The sequence below is a fragment of the Dendrobates tinctorius genome, unplaced genomic scaffold, assembly GCF_039654945.1.
Source record: "Dendrobates tinctorius isolate UK_male_01 unplaced genomic scaffold, ASM3965494v1 ptg000086l, whole genome shotgun sequence".
Classification (NCBI taxonomy): Eukaryota; Metazoa; Chordata; class Amphibia; order Anura; family Dendrobatidae; genus Dendrobates; species Dendrobates tinctorius.
This window is the reverse complement of record NW_027361754.1, coordinates 42747853-42765375: the sequence shown is the minus strand read 5'-3', so window position 1 is coordinate 42765375 and position 17523 is coordinate 42747853. Positions and strand designations below refer to the sequence as shown.

General features: G+C 46.3%; 1 protein-coding gene across 1 annotated transcript in view; it reads left to right on the top strand.

Annotated features, from left to right (window-relative positions):
- TTLL10 (tubulin tyrosine ligase like 10) overlaps window positions 1-9369 on the top strand; it is a 113348-nt gene extending 103979 nt beyond the window's left edge. Inside the window, exons 9-12 of the mRNA XM_073585319.1 lie at window positions 4898-5038; window positions 5322-5438; window positions 7513-7606; window positions 8616-9369. Coding sequence (XP_073441420.1) covers window positions 4898-5038; window positions 5322-5438; window positions 7513-7606; window positions 8616-9283 — 1020 coding nt within the window. The 3' untranslated portion in view covers window positions 9284-9369. The remainder of the gene's footprint in view (window positions 1-4897; window positions 5039-5321; window positions 5439-7512; window positions 7607-8615) is intronic.
- The last annotated feature ends 8154 nt before the right edge of the window (window positions 9370-17523 follow it).

Sequence of the window (17523 nt, the reverse complement as noted above, 5' to 3'; positions counted from 1 at the left end):
ACTCACCACAAAATTGACTTTTTTTCCTTAGTAACAGGGTCAAGCAATCTGTTAAGGGATTTGTCACTACTTAGACATTGATGGCGTATTAATAAGTGATCAATATCAGATTATTTGGGATTCCACAACCTCACCCCAATATGAGTAGCAGGATGTGAACAGTGAATTGATCTTAAGCAGCAGAGCTCCATAGACCGTTTAGTTGCCATTGTCAGGTACTGCAGCTCAGCTCCTAATAAAGTGAATAGTAACTGAGCTGCAGTACTTGAGAATGGCCACTACTCAGTGAATGGAACTGTCCTGTTCTGACTCATTGTTTACTTCCAGCTAATTTATAGGGGTGCCGGGTCTTCGACCCTCATGGATCTCGTGTATATAGAGAGAATAGGACATCTATTTCATTGTAGTGGCCAACCTTTTTTTAAAGGGGTTGTTCAGACCAAACCAATAAGACTGGAGTAACTATATAACTGCAGACTTCTGAATCCCCCCCCAACAAACGTGCTGTGTGCTGCGGCGATTCAGACCTAGGGCTGGATGGTATGTATAAGTAATACAGTGGGGAAAAAAGTATTTATTCAGGCACCAGTTGTGCTGGTTCTCCCACTTAAAAAGATGAGAGAGGCCTGTAATTGATATCATAGGTAGACCACAACTATGAGAGTCAAAATGAGAAAACAAATCCAGAAAATCACATAGTCTGGGCAAGATTTATTTTGCAAATCATGGTGGAAAATAAGTACTGTATTTTGCAGATTATAAGATGCACCCCAAATTTTGAGGAGAAAAATAGGAAAAAAACTTTTTTTTAATAAAATGGTGGTGCTTCTTATAATCCATGCGTCTTATTGCTTACCGGGGTGATGGCTGCAGTGAAGTGGGGTGTCAGGGTTGCTGCTGGAGGAGGCAAGAGTGGAGCATTGCTGAGATCTCATCTCCCGAAATCTTGGTGCCGAGATCTCCATCTGCACATGCCCCAGCAACCATTTTCCCAGAGTTCTCCGTACAGTAAACCATGTAAGTGCGGGGGGCTCTGGGCTTTCACCAAATGTTGGCAGAGCCCCTGCACCACCAAACACCCGCAGCGGTGCACATCGGAACACCCCCATTTTCCCCAAAAAATTTTGGGGAAAAAAATGTGTCTTATAATCTGAAAAATACGGTTTTTGGTCACCTAAAAACATGCAAGATTTCTGGCTCTCACAGACCTGTAACTTCTTCTTTAACAGGCTCCTCTGTCCTCCATTCCTTACCTACAGTAATGGCACCTGTTTGAACTTGTTATCAGTATAAAAGACACCTGTCCACAACCTCAAACAGTCACACTCCAAACTCCACTATGGTGAAGACCAAAGAGCTGTCGAAGGACACCAGAAACAAAATTGTAGCCCTGCACCAGGCTAGGAAGACTGAATCTGCAATAGGCAAGCAGCTTGGTGTGATGAAATCAATTGTTGGAGCAATAATAACAAAATGGAAGACATACAAGGCCACTGATAATCTCCCTCGATCTGGGGCTCCATGCAAGATCTCACCCCGTGTGGACAAAATAATCACAAGAACGGTGAGCAAAAATCCCCGAACTACACAGGGGGACCTAGTGAATGACCTGCATAGAGCTGGGACCACCGTAACAAAGGTTACCATCAGTAACACACTACTCTGCCAGGGACTCAGATCCTGCAGTGCCAGACATGTCCCCCTGCTTAAGCTAGTACATGTCCAGCCCATCTGAAGTTTGTTAGAGAGCATTTGGATTATTCAGAAGTATATTGGTAGAATGTCATATGGTTTGATGAAACCAAAGTAGAACTGTTTGGTAGAAACAAAACTTGTCGTGTTTGCAGGAGACAGAATGCTGAGTTGCATCCAAAGAACACCATACCTACTGTAAAGCATGGGGTGGCAATATCATGCTTTGGGGCTGTTTCTCTGCAAAGGGACCAGGACAACTGATCCATGTACATGAAAGAATGAATGGGGTGATGTATCGTGAGATTTTGAGTGTAGACCTCCATCCATCAGCGAGGGCATTGAAGATGAAATGTGGATGGGTCTTTCAGCATGATAATGATCCCAAGCACACCGCCAGGGCAACGAAGGAATGGCTTCATAAGAAGCATATGAAGGTCTTGGAGTGGCCTATCCAGTCTCCAGATCTCAACCCCATAGAAAACCTTTGGAGGGATTTGAAAGTCCGTGTTGCCCAGTGACAGGCCCAATACATCACTGCTCTAGAGGAGATCTGCATGGAGGAATGGGCCAACATACCACCAACAGTGTGTGCCAACCTTGTGAAGACTTACAGAAAACGTTTGACCTCTGTCATTGCCAACAAAGGATATATCACAAAATAATAATGAGATGAACTTTTGTTAATGACCAAACTTATTTTCCACCATAATTTGCAAAATAAATCTTGACAAATCAGACAAGGTGATTTTCTGGATTTGTTTTCTCATTTTGACTCTCATAGTTGTGGTCTACCTATGATGTCTATCACAGGCCTCTCTCATCTTTTTAAGTGGGAGAACTTGCACAATTGGTGGCTGACTAAATACTTTTTTTCCCCACTGTTCATACTCCCGGCCAGTGGGAGCGGCTTCCCTATCTATACACTTATATTGAGTGAGGCTGCACCCTGTCTAGTGAAGCAGAGGTGCAGTGGGCGTGGCTGGCTAGACAGGGCGACCACGCTCCATTTAAGTGTATGGAAGTGAGGCTACTCCCACTGGCCAGGAGTATGTATAACTCATACATACCCTCCAGTCCTGGGTCATAAACCAGTGAATCCCTACAACACACAGCGCGTGGGCTAGGGGGATTCATAAGTCTGCAGTCAAACAGCGGGACCACAGACTTATCAGTTTGGTCTGGACAACCCCATTAAAGGAAAACTTTGTTTTTAAATTAACAATTATTCTGTAAAAAAAATATTATTTTTTTGACTATTATATTTTTTATTTAATTTCTCTACAATACTTTGTTTTACCTATCTTGATTTTGAGCAACATTAATAGCAAAAGCCATGAAGTCACGAAGCTCTGAAGACCCAGATATTCGGCCCAGGTGTCTTAATTTAGTGTGACAACTGTTGTGGGGGGTTGAAATGGTGCCATTTTGGTTGACAAACATATTTTGCAAAAAAGCAAAACGACAATGGCTCAAGGATGTAAATATTTACTGTGAGTTTATATTTCTCATGTAAAAGGCTCCTTACATGTTTGATGCATCCATACCTCCGGAGAACTCACTACTGCGACTCTGACTAAAGTAATGGAAGCTCTGTATGATAAGCTGACAGCTGTGTCCTGTTTAGGTTCCTGGTATGTCTTTGCTGACGTCTTGACTTTTCCAAGTTCAAGGGAATGTTATATGCTGCCTTCAACCGTGCAGGTGTTACTGTGCCACACATCAGTGAAATAAGAACTGCTGGTCTAACTGGCAGCTGAAAGGAGGTTCTGGAAAATAAATCTGAACAGTAGCTGCAAAAGTGTTGGCTGCATTATAACAAGGTGCAGCATTCTTTCATCAAAGGGTTTTGCCAAATGTTCAAGTTGTTCATAGGATAAGTTTTCACCTAAAGGCCCCGTCACACATAGCGATCTCGCTAGCGAGATCGCTGCTGAGTCACAAAGTTTTGTGACACAACAGCGATCTCACCAGCAAGATCGCTGTGTGTGACAGTGATCAGCGACCGGCCCCCCGCCGGTATCGCTGATCGCTGCAGGAAAGGCCAGGACTTTTCTTTGGTCGCTGGTCTCCCGCTGGCCAGCACGCATCGCTGCGTGTGACAGGCGGGAGACCAGCGATCAGCTGGTAGCTAACGTACACATCGGGTATCCAAGGGACGCACGTCCCTTAGATACCCGATGTGTACGTTAGCTACCAGCTGATCGCTGGTGTCCCGCCTGTCACACGCAGCGCATCAGCGCGCTGGTAACTAACGAATACAGCGACGCCGCGTGCTCGGCGTCGCTGTGCTGATCACTGGTGAAGCTGTCTGTTTGACAGCTCACCAGCGATCACATGGTGACTTACCAGCGATCCTGACACGTTGATATCGTTGTCGGGATCGCTGGTGAGTCGTTATGTGTGACGGGGCCTTAAGCTATTTGTATCCATAAGATAAGTTATCTCTCCTAGTTTATCTTCTGGACAGAAATAACTTATCACCTAAGTTATCCCTATCCATAGAATATTCTAGCTCCTAGGTTATCCCTATCCATAGGATAAGTTCTCCCCTAGGTTTTCCCCTATCCATAGATTGTTTATCAGCTCTAATGCAAATTAACTATCCGGGTTCCCATCTACCATGTGACTTTAAGTATACTGGCGCATTTTGGGCTTTTCTCAAGATTCCGTGACCACTGTTACCGCTGTACCCCTGCCTCTTACTGGAGATCAGCTAGCATTATATATGTAATTTCAGTATATTCAGTTAACATCTGACTGATGTGCTTTTGGACTGTTTTTCCTTATGTGTCATTAATTCCTGTCCTTCCCTTCTTAATAAAAAAATAATAATAATAGTAGTGTGATTGTGTCACTATTTATAGTTTATGCATCTTAAATACAATCACAGTAATATAAATCTCTCAGAGTTATGAGCTATTTGTACATCTTACTTGTAATACCATGCCTATCCACATGGGTTGCTGTTCAAAGTCCACATGATTTTCATTTAGACATGTCTACTACAAAGCTATGCCACCTACTGGTAGAAATACTATATTTTTGTTCAGTCATTACTATATTCTCATTTTCAAATGCCAATGATACATTTTTGAGAATCAACAAAGTTCCCGATGCCTGTTTGGTGCAGATCTTCAATGGACAATTTGAAGACTTAAACATCTCTCTGATGAGTATCCTATTTTTTTTATTTGTTTCCTAGTACATGCAGAAGAAGAACCCCCTTTACAATGAGCTGAAAGAAGAGACAGTATGGGCAGTGGAAAGATTCAACAGCTACGTCAATGAGAAGTTTGCAGAAAGCAAAGGTCTACCTAAAGACTGGGTCCTGAATACCTTTACGGTGAGACAACAGGGATGACCGACCAGAGATATAAGAAGAAGCAATACTGTTTTTTTGCATTTTTTCTGTCTACAAGTCCTTTCCAGGAACCCTCATCATCGTGTATAACGGAACATCTAACGTTTGGGGATACTTCATGTCCTAGGGCATCCATGGTTGGGCTGTAGACCTTTTGCCGAAAGATTTTCTGACGAGCTGGTCATCTCAAATATAGGAAGCAGCGTTCTGCAGGAATGTTGGCTCTTGTTTTCATCTTATGTCATTTTCTTCCTGTCACTGATAGAAAAGGATGCAGCAGATAATGATCCACTGTTTCCTGAGCGTGAAATCAAAGTTGGAGTGCCGCCGGGGATTCTTTGACCTTATTGGCTGTGACTTCCTGATCGATGACGATTTTAAGGTATTAAATGCATGCTTAGGAAATCAGTCGTTATTGGTTGAAATACAGAGTAGGAAAATAAAGACACTCACCAATAGTAAAATTACATCTTTATTGAATAATGATATTCAAAAAGACAAAAGGTCGGGTTTTTTAAAGGCACAGTACATAGACAGAGTCCACTGAGCAAACGGTTAGCGAGCACCCCCGGTCCCTTGCACATAGATAGACGGGACCGACAGAGCTTTTCCCCACAGATTACCTTCTCTTCCTCTGGTCACAGTAGTCCAGGCAATTAAGGGTCCGAGAATGCAGCTGTACTCCAACAGGGAAAAATAACTTTTATTGAACAACGATGAAGGATGGACAAAAAAGACAATTTCAACACTGGCTTCCTGCTCTCTCCCTGACACTGGCTGCGGTTGTACCCACAACAGTAGCCAAAATTCGCAGTAGTCCAATCGCTTGAATCTGAGCACCTGAGACCCCTTCAGCGAAAGCCCTTCTAAAGTCCTGGGGGCCTGTTTGTAATCCTTCAGTCTGTAGAAGTCTTTGGTCTGGGGCAACAGATCTCTCCCATCTGGGAGTCTGGCAGTGCCCCTTCTGCAGTACACATCTTCCCTGGTCAACATACCCGGGCTCACTGAGCTCGAAGCAGCAGTTTCCTGTTCCCGCTCTGCTGCTGGCCCAGCCCATAATATTAACTGTTGCCTGTCCCTACTCTATAACAGTGACACATAAGCATCGCCGTAACATGTACATACTACCAACAGTAGTTAAAGGGGAGGTCCCCACATTACACCATACATTACAGCTGTATCATATGACGGTACATAGAATATCACAAAAGCACATTACCATAATAAACATATAACATATGTATATAAAGTGCACGGTGGGGTTATACGGAAGGAGAAGAGGGCGCAACTGAGGGGACCTGCCACCCCCTTACAGGTAAGTGCTTGAGCGTTACCGGCAACACCAATTTGCATATACTCACATTTCTGTGGGTTAGAAGGTATACCATTTTTATTCTTTTTTTGGACAACATTATTGTTATTGTTAGAGGCAAATGTGAAAAAGGGTCAGGAAACATTCCACTTAGCTGAACAATGGGCCCTTAGAATCGATGCCACTGGTTGCCCCTTGGCACCTCAGTCCTACTCTGGTATATACTGTATATGTCCCAGGGCTTTGGAGCAAGTTATACTTTTGTGTGCTACTGTTGACTATAGTATTCCCATGTTGTAAAGACACTTTGAGTCCTAAGACTCATGCTCTATGAGATGCTGCCATCTTGACACCTTAAACCTTGAACTTTCAATAAAAATGATAATTATTAATGACATAAAGTGGCAAATTTTGTAACTGAACCCACCATATTATGTGCCATTTACAATATTGGTACTTTATCAGTTGGCAGCAGGGCTCTCAAAAGGAGCTCACCAGGGGATTATAGTGGGTGCAGGGGTTGCAGTCTCACATGGGTCATGGAGCCTAAGGGGGTGGGGGGCAAAAGTTTCCTTTGGCCCATATGAAAAGACCAATGCTGTTAGAGACCTGTGATAGTTTGGGGATGGAGTCTGTTGGAAATTCTGCATTGCAGTCCACAAGCTTCAAGTTATACCCCTGGAACCCATACACATTAGAGTTGAAAGTAATAGCCGGTTTCGACTACAATGAACGATCACTGGCTGTGTCAATGAAATAATCGATCATTTTGACCTCCAAACAACCGCCGATAATATTCATCATTGTTCAAAACATAAGTGAGACATGTTGGATTTTTTCTTGACGATGATCGGCAATGGCTGTTTCATCAGCCAAAAATATTCAATTTGATGTATCATGGGCCATCGATTGTTCGTTGATTAATTTTAATCCAATATGTATCGAGGTGTTAAGTCCCCAGTTTATGGCTGGAGCTGATACCTCCGAGTTGTTCTCCTACAATTAGGCTTCTATGGGGGCAAATCTGAGACCATTGCTCAGTAAAGTGAAGGCTTTCAGTTTGGGGTTTGACTTCAATCTGTAACTTTCTATAACTTTGTAAATGTTTGTGCATGAAAGAAACGTCCCCATTTTGATCTTCCAGGTGTGGCTGCTGGAAATGAACTGTAACCCTGCCCTGCACACCAACTGCGAGGTATTGAAAGACGTCATCCCCAGTGTCGTCAATGAGACTCTTGGTTAGTTGCGCATATCTGGCCTTGACATCTGAAAATAGATGTGCATTTGTAATATGTTGGTCTTACAGAGGGCAGCCTAATCAAATGATGGATCTGCTTTAAAGAACAGTCAAAAATTGAAAGTGTCCTTTCACACAAAACCTGTACATAAACATAGTGTTGAGTGAAAAAATAGAAGTCGCGGACGGCACCGCTATTACCATATATCAGCTGATGGTATGCATCTGGCAGCAAGCTGTCATCCAATGCTCCTGGGTGCTTGACCTCGCAGTGATCAAATAATTGAATCCATATGAAGAAAAAGGTCGCACTCGACAGGATGAAATATAGCTCCTTTATTGACACGTAGTTACATGTCAGGTCAGAGTAGAGTGGCAAGAGTGTTCACAAGCTGACAACGGCCGTTTCGCGCTGTTCTAGCGCTTCCACGGGTCTTGCCACTCTACTCTGACCTGACATGTAACTACGTGTCAATAAAGGAGCTATATTTCATCCTGTCGAGTGTGACCTTTTTCTTCATATGGATTCAAACATAGTGTTGATGCTCTCATACCTGCAACAAGTTGAAACTGCGATTAGGGCACATACCAGTTTAATATGCCCAGGAACTGATTCTCATCAGCCTTCTGCAAACTTTAATCAGTCTTCAGCCAGCACTATAGGAGCTGGAACTTCTTTTCTCCAGTATGCATTGCACCTGCCATTGTCCAATAGATTGCCTCTGTTATGTTTATGTACAGTTTGGCAGACAGGAGCTCAGGAGCAGAAAGACAAAGAGGACATTAAAGCAACACAAAAGGGAGTCAGCTAGGGGACAGCACTTGGTAGTGATATTTTTGGTGGTAAGACAACATGATTTCTGAATACAGTGATTAGGAGATTGTCAATTTTTATTACAATATCTGTCATATGCTCTGGGATTTTAGACATGAGATTGTTTTTAACCTGACTTACTTTTTTTTTTTTTTAGCCCTGCTTCACAGAACATTCTCCTATTTTTCTTTTACAGACTTGGCCCTCGAAATCTTCAACAAAAGCAGAAAAGGCCTTTGCATTTTACCCCTGAATACTCAGAGCAAATTCATACTATTATATAATGGAGATACAAATGAGCAGACCATAAAATTTAACTGGCCCAGGAGCAGCAGTCCCGTGAAGCCCGAGAAGTCCGTGCCAACAGAAAACCTTAATAGACCTGTGAAACAATTCGAAAAGCCTCAAAGACCATTAAAAGCCTCCACAGAGAACAGTAACCACATTATAACTAAAAGACCCATCTCGAGGTCTCCTCAGAGGGCAACGTTGGCGATGACTCCCGTTAACATGACAGGACTTTACGATAACTTCACTCTTTATACAAGAAGCTATAAAAGCAAGCATGAAAGCCCCCCAAATATCTGCGTAACCGAAGAGAGCCAAAAACAAGGAAAAACTGAACAACAGACCACGATAGGCAAAATATCCTTTACGTGTCCACAAAGGTTTCGAGTCATCCGCAGAAAAACACCCCAATATATGAAGAGGAGCACACCTGAGGAAATGATAACCACCAGCACCGTCATGAGCCAAGGACAAAAACCTCAATGTTCCAGTGCAGGTTCCTGTCAGCAGCGTGAAGATTCCAGGGGGCTCACTACCAGCAGTGACCATATAACCTTAGAATCCTTGAAGAACTGAATCCAAAAAATGCAATAAAATCAGTGTGAAGTAGGGGAAATGCCTTTCTGTGTTGTTAAAACGAACACTAAAAAACAAAAATTGTGTTCTCCTTGTCTTTGATTCCATTTTGTCTCATATAACAGTTAATCGGAATCTGTCAGAAGGATTTTGCTGCCCCATCTAAGAACAGCATGATGTAGGCGCAGAGACCCTGATTCCAGCAATGTGTCACTTACTGGGCTGCTTGCTGTAGTTTTGATAAAATCACTAATTTATCTGCTGAAGATTTGCCAGTTCTCTCAATGCTGAGCTCTGAATGCCGATCATACACCACCGATTGGCAGCTTTCTGTGTGCTATGCATAAAATGCCAATCAGTAGGGAGGGCGGGTTACAGAGCTGAGAAATATGGAGGTCTACTTGGCAGCAGGTTTACCAGTCTTAGGATTCGCTCACGTCTGCATTTAAAAAGTAGCTGTGATTCTCAGCCAGAAAAGATGAAGAGTGTCAGGCGAGTGTCATGCGGTTTTTCCTCACCTAGCATTCGTATGACATGCATATTTAACATTAGCTTTACCATACAGTAATTCTGTCAATTCAAGGTAGCTTTCTAACTAGTAAAACAATCTTATATACAGATATAGATAGATATACAGTGAGGAGCAAAAGGGTAACAATGTTTTGAACTTTTGACTTTCAGGCTCCATATCTCATCATCCACTACAGCTTAGAACGTGAAACTACCATTATTTTATAGACAATCATCTTGGCTATCTCATACATAAATATGACTTGCAGCTATTTAGCATATGATTAGTCATGCAGATTCTTGTCATGTCACTGCATTGTTACTGTTCTGCTCCTGGTGGTTAAAAAATCTTTTTCTTCCTGAATACTACAAATTACAACTAGTGATGAGCAAGTATGCTCGTTACTCAAGAATTCCGAGCATGCTCGGTTGCTCTCCAAGTAGTTTGGGTGTGCTCTAGGAGATTTCTTTTGCGTCGCCGCAGCTACATGATTTGCGGCTTGCTCGGAATTCTCGCATAACGAGCATACTCGCTCATCACTAATTACAACCTGTTCTCACGTTCCCTAATAGCTCAGTGTGTTATTAGGTTGATTATCAAGTGAAAAGTGATTGGTTCAAATCGAGGAGCAGCCATGAAGAAGATTTCCCAATAAAAGAGAAACAGCATCATCCAGCTCATTGATAGCGGCCTCTTTGCCAAGAAAATTGCCAAACTGCATCATGTGCATCAACTGAAAAAGACCTGGGTGTATGGGTGGACGACAAACTCACATTTAGTGGCCAGAGTCAAGCAGCTGCTGCAAAGGCAAATAAAATAATGGGATGCATTAAAAGAGGCATAGATGCTCATGAGGAGAACATAATTTTACCTCTATATAAGTCACTAGTGCGACCACACTTAGAATACTGTGTACAGTTCTGGTCACCGGTGTATAAGAAAGACATAGCTGAACTGGAGCGGGTGCAGAGAAGAGCGACCAAGGTTATTAGGGAACTAGGGGGTCTGCAATACCAAGACAGGTTATTACACTTGGGGTTATTTAGTTTGGAGAATCGAAGGCTTAGGGGTGATCTTATTACAATGTATAAATATATGTGGGGACAATACAAAGACCTTTCTAATGATCTTTTTACTCTTAGACCTGTGACGGGGACAAGGGGGCATCCTCTACGTCTGGAGGAAAGAAGGTTTAAGCATACTCACAGATGCAGATTCTTTACTGTAAGAGCAGTGAGACTATGGAACTCTCTGCCATATGATGTTGTAATGAGTGATTCCCTACTAAAATTTAAGAAGGGACTGGATGCCTTTCTTGAAAAGTATAATATTACAGGGTATATACACTAGTCTCCTTAATATTGCGTTGATCCAGGGAGCTAGTCTGATTGCCGTATGTGGAGTCGGGAAGGAATTTTTTTCCCCAATGTGAAGCTTACTGTTGCCACATGGGTTTTTTTTGCCTTCCTCTGGATCAACATGTTAGGGCAAGTTAGGATAGGATATGGGTTGAACTAGATGGACTTAAAGTCTCCCTTCAACCTTAATAACTATGTTACTATGTTACTATGTTACTATGTGAGTGCCATGACAGTTGCAAGAATTCAAAATGAAGTCCATCCATTCAGAAGCAAAGAGTTGGACATTAAGGCAAAATATCGGAGTCAACAAGTCGGCTCATCCCAAAGTCTATCAGTTCTGGTGTGACAAACATAGCAGTGAAGGTGGCTCGTATGCTTAATAATACTGAGATCAGAGACGTCCATACAAGCATCGTGTGACGCAAGTTACACAAGTCTAGAATGATGACCCGAAAAAACGTGAAGAAGCCTCAACCTCAATATCCTCATAAGAAGCGTCAGCTCGAGTTTGCAAAAAAGTACTAAAAGTGAACAGTAGATGATTGGAAATGGGTGATTTGGAGTGATGAGTTGAAAATTAATAGACTAGGCTCTGATGGGTCTGGAAGAAACAAGGGAAAAGGGGCTAACAGATGGAGAAATTGAAGGAACTGTCAAGTTCAATGGAGAATCCCTGATGATACGGGGTTGTTTCACAATCAAAGGTATTGGATACTTGACCAAGATCAATGGTGGTCTCATTGATGAGCTATATATGAGTATCCTACAAGACAAGTTACTTCGCACACTCGATTACAATGGGTATGAAAAGGACGACATAGTGTTCCAGCAGGACAATGACCTGAAGCATGTATCGAGATTGGATAAAAAATGGTTAAATGACAATGAAGTAGAGGTGTTGGATTGGCCCCCACAGTCCCCAGACCTCATCCCAATCAAACACTTGTGAGTATAGTGGAAGATAAGCTATATGCAGACCAGTAGCGTAGCTACCAGGGAGGCAGAGGGTGTGGTTGTCCCAGGCCCATGGCTCTGAGGGGGCCCACCCAGAGCTCCTGCCACTGTTAACTAAGTCAGCGTGCACAGCTCACCGATGTAGTTAAGCTCCACTGTAGTGCAGAGAGACCATACCTTTAAGCTGCCTCCAGCAAACTGCAGACATCCCCACATTTCACCCTGTGTCTCTGCAGGAGAGACCACCACACAGCACCAGCTTCTTCCTGCTGGAGAGGAGCAAGACAAGGCAGTGCTGTGTGTATGAACTCAGGGGCCCTAAGGTGTCTGTGCAGTGAGGAGGGGGCAGGACACTGCTCCCCTCCTTTCAAGTCCTTGATATTTTATTTTCTTGTGTTTGCTATCTTGTATCTGAGGCACAGTAGATTTATAGCTGCTACTTGAACTTTTAAGCAGCTCAGAAAGTGTCTGTCAATGCAAATCAGCTGCTATAAATCTCATTGTGCCTCAGATAAAGAAATGGCCGGAGTGAGCCTCCCAACCCCCTGGAGGAGGTGTGGACGGTGGCCAACATGACGGGGGGTTGGAAGTTAGTGAGGGAAGGGTTAAAGGGGAGGGGGAGCTAAGGGGTATTTAAGACAGGGTCTGGGGGGTGCCCGCCCTCTGTTCCTGTTTTCCCAGCTCCAGAACAGTCCCACAACTTACCGGGATGTCGGGAGTGGACCAGGCCCTGGACAGTCTGCGGGCGGCAGCGGCAGGGCAGCCTCCTGGCTGGCTGGAGGCGCAGGTGGCTGGCCTGCTTCAACGAGCGCCGGGGCAGGCCGAGGATAGGGAACGGAGGTCCAGGCGGGCGCGGCCTCCAGAGCGGCTATCCCCCGTCACCGCTCCCCGGGCCTCGCGTCGCCGTCGGAGCCCCTCCCGGGCTGGGAGGAATCCTCACATGCGGCGAGGCCCTGCGGCAGCGTCCGGACCTTCGCCCCGGGGCAGGAAGGGGGCGGGGTCGGCGCGCGCCCGACATCCGGCAGCACCAGGTCCTTTGGGGGGCCGCGGCGGTGGTGGACGTGCCAAGCGGCCTGCCTCAGTGGGCGCTTCGGCCGCCGACAGAGTGACGGCCTGCCAGGCGGCAGGGCCGGGTCGCGTCGCGTCCCCCAGCGGTGGGGGGGAACTAGTTGGAATGGGGGGGCGCTGCTGCGGTGCCCCTGCAGCGGCGCTTGCCTCTGACCCCCCGAGGATGTGCCACAGCCCAATGGCTGCAGCGGGACCGGAGGGCAGCCCGGCAGAGTCGGGGCCGGCTGCCAGAAGATTGGAGTGGAAGACACTGTCGGGCTCCCAGTTGCCGTGGGGGGCCCCGAGCGACCGGGTGCCTCGTGATGGCTTGGCTGAAATGACTCTCGGCGGGGGGGGCAGGAACGCGGCCCAGTTCCGTCAGGGGGTTCAGGCCTCCTACCCCGGCTCAGTCTGCAGGGCCGCAACAACGAGGCGGTGAGTTCGCCGCCGGGAGTCGCGAGGTCCATGAGGCGTCTGGGGATCCAGGATTTCCGGCTGGAGGGCACACAGCCCCCCTGCAGCCCGGTGAGTATGCGTCTATGTCCCCTTTTTGTCACCCGCTTTTGTCTTCGTCAGTGGTGGTAGGGGGCCCCTTAGCAGAGTCCGGGGGCGGTGGGGTTGAGGCTGGGTTGAGCAGTTCAGGGTCGGCCAGGGGAGTATGTGATATGTTGGCGGATGTGCGCAGCTTGCTTTTACGTCTGGAGCAGGGTTTTGTGGGGTCGTCACCGGTAGCAGCGTGGGTTGGGCCACAGGGTGGCGGGTTGGCGAGTCAGGGCGCGGCTGCGTCGGGCCCTTGTGTTGGCACACCGGTGTCAGTGTCGGTGCAAACCGAGAAGGAAAAGGAGTGTCGTGTGCATCTGGATGATCGGGCGCATTGCGAGGTGTATGTGTGTTTTGAAGGTTCGTTGGGGGCCCATCTGAAAAAGGAGGTGAAAGAGCGGATTTGGAAGGATGAATATGTGGAAATATTTTCGCTATTGCCTCTTGAGAAGTTTAATTTGGACAAAAGTAAGAAAGAGGATAGCAAAAAGGAAGAGGAGGAAAAGCGGAGGTGGTGCTTGATTCCTCAGACATTTGTAAATTGGCAGCAGGCGTTTGCCATTTTGGCGAGTGTTATCGGGGAACAGGCCCCTTATAATTGCTCCGCGTTATTTTGTTATTTGGATGCTATCGGGGAGGCTTATAGAGTATATGGTGGTCAGGCGTGGCTGCGGTATGATGAGCAGTTTCGTCAGAGGAAAGCTGTGCGTCCGGCTATCCGCTGGGACCAAAAAGACATTGGTTTGTGGATGCGTGTGATAGCGCAAAATAAGTCTGGGAGCTCCTTTCTTGGGGGGGCTGGAAGCACCAGCCAGAATAGCGGCACTTCCGGCTCTATGAGTGATGGGGGTCAAGGGCAGTCGGGAACGCACAAGGTGGGTGTGTGCTGGCAGTTTAATGACGGCCAGTGTAAGTTTGGGGCCAACTGTAAATTTAAACACCTCTGCTCAAACTGCAATGGTACTTCACACAGGGCATCAAAGTGTTTCAAGAAAGGGAAGTCCAAATCGGGTGGGGGTAATTCGCAAGGGGGAGACTCCAGTGAATCTGGAAAGGATGGTCCCCTATCTAAATAGATACCCTGATAGGGTAAGAGCGGGGCTGTTGTATTCAGGTTTTCAGGAGGGTTTTCGCATTCCGGGTCCTCCGTTTGAAATCCCGTTTGTTTTAAAAAATTTGCGCTCTGCTTTGGAGCATCCATCAGTTGTTTCGGAGAAGATCCGGAAAAAAGTTTCATTGGGGCGCATGGCGGGCCCTTTCGTGTCCCCTCCTTTTCCGAATTTGGTCGTTTCCCCGTTGGGGGTGGTTCCGAAGAAGGAGCCCAATAAGTTTCGGCTCATTCAGCATTTGTCTTACCCACGTGGGAGGTCGGTTAACGACGGTATTGATCCGGAGATTTGTTCAGTGGTATACTCTTCATTTGATGAAGTGGCAAGTTGGGTCCGAAAATGTGGTCGCGGGGCCCTTATGGCTAAGACTGATGTTGAATCCGCTTTTCGTTTGCTTCCGGTCCACCCAGAAAGCGTGAGGTTGTTGGGCTGTTTCTGGGAACACAGGTTTTTTGTAGATAGGTGTTTACCTATAGGTTGTTCCTGGTCTTGTGCGTATTTCGAGGCTTTTAGTTCTTTTCTTGAGTGGGTCGTGTGCGACGTCTCTGGTTGTGATTCGGTAGTTCATTATTTGGACGATTTCTTGTGCATTGGCCCGGCGGATTCTTCACGTTGTCTCAGGATTTTGAAAGCGATTGAGTGGGTGGCGGATCGGTTCGGGGTTCCGCTGGCGCCCGGAAAAACTGAGGGCCCCAGTACGTGTTTGCGTTTTCTGGGGATCGTCATCGATACTGTTGAATGGGAATTTCGGTTGCCGGAGGACAAGCTTGATGATTTGAGGTCTGAGGTGGTTCGTGCACGTCGGTTGAGGAAAATATCTTTGCGGGACCTTCAGTCACTGTTGGGAAAGCTTAACTTCGCTTGTTGGGTGATGCTGATGGGTTGGGTTTTTTCACGTAGGCTGGCTAGCGCTACTTCGGGGGTTCGGGCTCCTCATCATTTTGTGAGATTGTCGGCGGAGCTCAGGGCCGATTTGGTGGTCTGGGAGTCCTTTTTGGAGAAGTACAACGGTCGTTCGTTGGTAATGGCTGATGTGGTTTGTAACGATGCTTTGGATTTGTTTACGGATGCGGCAGGCGGATTCGGTTTTGGTGCCTATTTTGGAGGGCAATGGTGCGCCGCTCAGTGGCCGCTGCTTGGGTTTCGGCGGGGTTGGTGCGTAACATCATGTTGTTGGAGATTTTTCCGATTCTGGTGGCTGTTCATTTGTGGGGTCAGGATTTTCGGAATTGGTGCCTTCGTTTAATTGCGACAACATGGGGGTTGTGAGCGCGATTAATGGTCTTACTGCATCGTCCCCTCCAGTGGTCAGAGTTTTGCAGAAGTTGGTGCTATCATGTTTGTCTTTGAATGCGCATATGACGGCGACGCATGTGCCTGGAGTGAAGAACGAGATAGCTGACTCTCTCTCTCGCTTACAGTGGGATTGTTTTCGTTCCTTGGCCCCGGAGGCAGAGTTCGAGGGTCTGATTTGTCCGGAGGAATTGTGGAGGGTGGCTTACGAGCCGCGGAGTCACTGATCGTATCGTCTTTGGCACCAAAAACCTGGGAGGCCTACCGGAATGTGTGGTGTACGTGGGAAGAAGTCCTTATGGCTGGCCCCACCAGTGGGGTCAGGCTTGAGCAAGAGGGTCTGTTGTTGTCATGGTTATCAAACTAGAGGAACAAAAAAGCGCAATAGGGTCTTATCTGGGTTATTTTTAGAGGAATAAAATAGAGTTTACTCACCCTTTTCAGGAGAGGTTCAGGCATGTAGGATCAGTAGTCTGCTTGCTGCACATCCAAAGGTCAGCTCTGCGACCGCTTAAAGCTTCAGATTTTGGAATAAATTCATGGACTTCTGTGCGCTGCCAGACAAATTCACTAATCCAGATTATGAGAAAGATTAACCGTTTATTTCCCAACGCGTTTCAAAGTGCATACCACTTCTTCTTCAGGGGATGACATGGTTGGGGCAGGGCGCAAACGAAGGTTGGTCTCGTGCAAAGGTGACACGTTTGTTGGCCTGATTGTCTTTCGGTTTTCGGTTGCGCGGGTACAGGGATTTGACGAAAACGTTTTTGGTTAGACAGGCGGTGAAAGGTTTTCACCGTTTTCGGGGGGGGGGGTGATTTAAGGCGGCCCGTGTCATTTAATATGCTTGAGCAATTGGGACTGGTTCTGGGATCGGTATGCGCGGATGGTTATGAGGTTGCGTTGTTTCGTCTGGCTTTTTCCTATGCATTTTTTGGGGCACTGCGGATTGGGGAACTCGTGTCTCACAATAAAGAGTCTGTGGGCAGGTTGTTAGCCAGGGATGTGGCTTTGACTTCTCAGGGCGTCGAGTTTTGGCTACGTAGGTCAAAAACGGACCAGTCTGGAAAAGGCCGTCGAGTTGTGTTGGGTGTTGTGTCTGGTTCCGGAATGTGCCCGGTTCAGTGTTTGCGTAGATTTTGGGACCTTCATCCTAGTCTGGGCGGATCTTTGTTGTGTCACGCAGACGGTGGAAGTCTGTCTCGATATCAGTTTGGCGCAGTGTTTAAGAAGTCAATTCGGTGTTTGGGATCGGATGATTCTAGGTTTGCCTCTCATTCTTTTCGGATTGGTGCGTCGACTGAGGCAGCTGAGCGTGGTTTGGGTCCCTCTTTCATACAGCGCATCGGCGGGTGGAGGTCTAATCGTTATCGTAGTTATGTTCGGCCTTCAGGTGTGCAGGAGGTGGTCCCGGTTGGTGTGGTC